The following is a 4,473-nucleotide window of genomic DNA, read 5'->3' on the forward strand; positions in this document are numbered from 1 at the left end:
GAAATTTCGTGATTGTTTTTTGACTTTTTTTTTTTTGGTAGTTTGAGAAAGAGTCCCAAACTTTGAGTAATGTATATTGTTAGTGTCTGATTGAGTAATGAGTAATTATGGTATAAGTATGAGTTGGAATATGCTTTTGTGTGTTGGATGGATGTAGAAAAATATTATTTGACATTTTTTTTTAATTTGAATTTTCTTTTGCTTCCGTATTATGCGTGACTATATAATGCTAGTATATATATAAGTCTTGGCTTTTATTATGTTAGGCATGACAGATTCTAGAGACATGACTTTTTTATTACAACATTTTATTTTCACAACTTGTTATTTCAAGTGTTATAAAATTAATGGGTTTCAGTTAGTTCAACTGGTAAAGTCTCTGATGGTTGTATAAGAGATCTGAGTTGAATTTCTGCTAATACCAAAAACTGATTGGTGTTTTGGTATGATGATAAAGAACTGTCATCAAGAGCGGACGCCGTAGGTTAAAACTCTCTAAAAAAAAAGTGTTATAAAATTACATGTCTAAAATTTATTATTGAGGAAATCAAACAATTAGCAACCTAAACGATTTTAGGTGTAATCATTAAATGCAGGCCACGCCAACCCAAGAGATAGAAAATCCATCTAATACAGTATTCACCACATTCAAATAACCTACACACGGATATATTAACTGCAAGTATAAATATACGCGTATATGTATGAATACCAACAATAAAACACGTGCTGAATACAGCAATCAGCTCCTAATAAATGTATATACCAATACATACGAAAAACCCTTCTAGCTCCTCCCTATTCCTTCAGTTTCTAACACATAAACCCTACGCCAATATAATATATATAACTAAACCGCACACACAGTCAGTCACAAACCAAGAAAACCCAAGAAAGCTAGCGGCCAACCATGGCGTCCAAGAACCCTTCTTTCTTCTTCTTGCTGCTCTCTTTAACTCTGGGTTTATGGTCTCTGATATTCCCAGCCTCTTCTTCATCTTCTTATTATTATTATTCGTCGAAAGATGCGGCTTCTGACGATGAAGGTGACTGGGTTTTACTCCAATCTAGCATTGGCATCTCCGCCATGCACATGCAACTGTTGAAGAACAACATGGTCGTGATCTTCGACCGCATGGACATGGGTCCTTCGAACCTCTCTCTCCCAAACAACGCCTGCATTCAAAAACCGGGCCAGCCACCGGACTGCACAGCTCACTCCGTCGTGTACGACGTCGCTTCGAACACCGTTCGTCCCCTCCTAGTCCAGACCGACACGTGGTGCTCTTCGGGCTCGTTGATCCCCAACGGAACCCTAGTCCAAACGGGCGGGTACCACGAAGGCGACCGCGTGGTCCGCACGTTCACTCCCTGCGATGACTCCTCCTGCGACTGGACCCAGCTCCCCGTGCCGCTCGGCGAGCGCCGATGGTACGCGTCGAACCAGCTTCTCCCCGACGGGCGCGTGATCATCGTCGGCGGCCGGCGCGTCTACACGTACGAGTTTTTCCCGAAAACCAGCGCGGCATCCGCGACCTTTTACATGAGCTTCTTGAAGGAAACGTGCGACGGGTACGGCGACGAGAACAACCTCTACCCTTTTCTTCATCTACTGCCCGATGGGAATCTTTACGTTTTCGCTAACGAAAGGTCAATCTTGTTTGACTACAATCGCAACCGGGTGGTGAAGGAGTTCCCGGTCATTCCCGGCGAGTTCAAGCGGAATTACCCCAGCACTGGCTCCTCCGTTTTGCTCCCGCTGTGGCTCAAGGGAGACGCGTTACCGGAAGCGGAGGTCATGATATGCGGCGGCGCGCCGTACGGTGCGTTTAACAACTCGAATTTCAAGCGGGTGTTCGTTCCCGCCTCCAACACTTGCGGGCGGATGAAACTGACCGACCCGGAGCCCAAGTGGGTCATGGAGGTCATGCCGATGCCACGTGTCATGTCCGACATGGTTTTGTTACCCAACGGTGAGGTTCTCATCATCAACGGCGCAATGAACGGGACAGCTGGCTGGGAGGACGGGGCAAACCCGGTTTTCAACCCGGTTCTGTACAAGTGCTACCTACCCGACCCGGCCCGGAGATTCGTGGTGCTCAGCCCGTCGAAGATTCCGAGAATGTACCACTCCACAGCGATACTGTTGGCAGATGGCAGAGTATTAGTGGGCGGGAGCAACCCACACGAAAAGTACAACTTCACGTCGTATTTCCCAACCGACTTGAGCTTGGAGGCTTTTTCACCCTATTACCTGAAGCCACGTGTCTCCGCCATGCGGCCTTCGATTCTGTCCGTGGAGACCACCGGCGACACCGTTTTGTACAAGCAGGTATTTGCCGTTACTTTTCAGCTGAATCAGTACAATCCGAGGAGCCAGATCTCCGTGAGCCTCGTAACGCCGTCGTTTACTACGCACTCCTACGGTATGAACCAGAGGTTGATGTTTTTGGAGGTGATTGAAGTGCACCAACTGTCCACGTATGATTATAAAGTGACAGCCCGTGGGCCACCCACCGCCACGGTGGCACCACCTGGGTACTACATGCTTTTTGTTGTCCACGCTGGCATTCCCAGCCAAGCCGTTTGGGTCAAGGTGGTTTAATTTTAGTGAATATTTTGTTCACTTTTAATGCAGAGTAATGCATGCACGCACAAATTTATTATATAGATGAGATATATGCACAGCTAGAGGTTTTTTTTTTGTGAGGAACGGAGTATATAAGAAAAGTAGGTGACATTAGAAAAGACTTTTGAAAAAAGAAAAAGGGGAGAGAAAGGGAGAAGGAGGAGGAGACTTAGAAAGATACCCCTGAAGCCTAGCCGAGGAGAGTTCTTATCAGACAGTTAGCTTGAAGTGTCTTTGCCTACACTGTAACCGTGACCTTTTCTACCACGTAGAACTAGTTTTTGCACCCACGCTCTAAAAATTTATTGTTTGGGCTTGTTGGGCTAGAAACCCATCATTTTTCTGGGTCCAATCCAAATTGAGTCCCTACATCAGTAAATCTAGTGCTGCTTTTGCTTTTTTCTTAGATACCCATTTCTTATTTCAGTGATTTATCAGTTGGGTCTTACTCAATTTGTCTTCTTTTTTCTTTTTTTCTTTTTTGGGTTTTGTGTTTTATGGGTTAATGATATGGAAGAATAATTATAGTAATTAGTAAATAATTTTTTTGTTGCTTAATTTGGAGCTAATAGTTTGTCCACGTGCATATGATGCTGAGCTTACAAATTTTTTTTTTTGGTTAATTTTGTTCCCTTTTTCCTCTATTATATCTAAGACTCGAATTAGTATGGAGTATGGACCTATTTATAGTTTAATTTAGTTAGTAAAATAATTTCTCATTTCTACATATTTTCTCTTCATTAGGTTGGATGTGCGCTTCTTCTTCTTGTTTTTATTTTCTTAATGTTTAAAATAATTTTTTTTTAATCTATGCATTTTGCAATCACTGATGTTTTTGGTGGTTGTTGGCTTGTAATTATCTAATAGTGGGTATTAAGCTTTTGAATTGGTATGACAATAATGTTGTTCAGGTAATTTAGCCGTGTGAATCTTATGAAGTGGAAGTGAGAATTATGACAAAATTTGTCATACTTTTTTTGGGTCATAATTGAGTGCCCTCTCCATTTCTTTATGGCCTTCTTGCTTTCTAGATTGACAAAAAATGTATATGCTTTGGGAAGCTATAATGGGAAGCTCATAGTAATAATTTGTTGTCCACTATATTGCTACAAGTGAAGCTTCAATTATCAAATTGTTACTCTTTCTCATCATGCAGTTCCTCTCATTCTTTACTTTGGTTTCCAATAGATACCAAATGATGTTTTGAGCATTTTGGCTTTAGCTAAAAGTGGCTTTAGATACTTAAAGCATACTATATATAAACATGTAATTTTGTTGAATGTAAATAGAGTCAGAGAAAAATAAAGACCGTCGTTCTAAACAGGATGACTTACATACTGCTAGTTCTTGTAGCTATGTTGTGCACGCTGCAAAAAAAGGTAATAAATATTATGACTATTTTTTAAATGATTTTGACTTCTCCTAAAGTTTATATAGAACCAATATTCATCATTACATAAATATGTTGTTCATAATGTAGGTAAAAACGGAAGATGGACGTCCTGTAGAGCGTGCAGTATTATATCAAATACTACACACTCGTAAAGATAGATCTGCAGTTAATCCTGTAGTGCATGCAAAAATGGAGAGTAATTTCTCCATTGTAGTTGGGGGTAAACAAAATAGGAATTCGAAAAACAATATTATAGTTTTTCCCTTCAAAGTTGTCTAAAGATGAGCTTTGTTCAAATAATTCAAGTCTTAGAAGTCTTGCAAAATATTGTATATAACTTTTGAACCAGCATGTCTTTTTGACAAAAACCCAAGCATATGATGGAATCCCATGTGGTTGTTTGAACACGTGTGTAACTATTTTGAATCAATGATAATTGTTATTGATGATT

At 40.9% G+C, this 4,473-nt stretch overlaps 1 protein-coding gene across 1 annotated transcript; it reads left to right on the forward strand.

The window, feature by feature from the left end:
• Nucleotides 1–854: 854 nt before the first annotated feature.
• LOC111994821 (aldehyde oxidase GLOX) lies at nucleotides 855–2,605 on the forward strand. Its single transcript, XM_024026699.2, has one exon. It carries the CDS (start codon nucleotides 911–913, stop codon nucleotides 2,603–2,605), a length of 1,695 nt encoding a protein of 564 aa, XP_023882467.2. The 5' UTR covers nucleotides 855–910.
• The last annotated feature ends 1,868 nt before the right edge of the window (nucleotides 2,606–4,473 follow it).

The sequence above is a fragment of the Quercus suber genome, unplaced genomic scaffold (genome assembly GCF_002906115.3).
Source record: "Quercus suber isolate HL8 unplaced genomic scaffold, Cork oak 2.0 scaffold_613, whole genome shotgun sequence".
Classification (NCBI taxonomy): domain Eukaryota; kingdom Viridiplantae; phylum Streptophyta; class Magnoliopsida; order Fagales; family Fagaceae; genus Quercus; species Quercus suber.

What these genes read in the sequence shown, in the direction of transcription:
- LOC111994821 (XM_024026699.2), top strand. Translation starts at nt 911, where the DNA reads ATGGCGTCCAAGAACCCTTCTTTCTTCTTCTTGCTGCTCTCTTTAACT.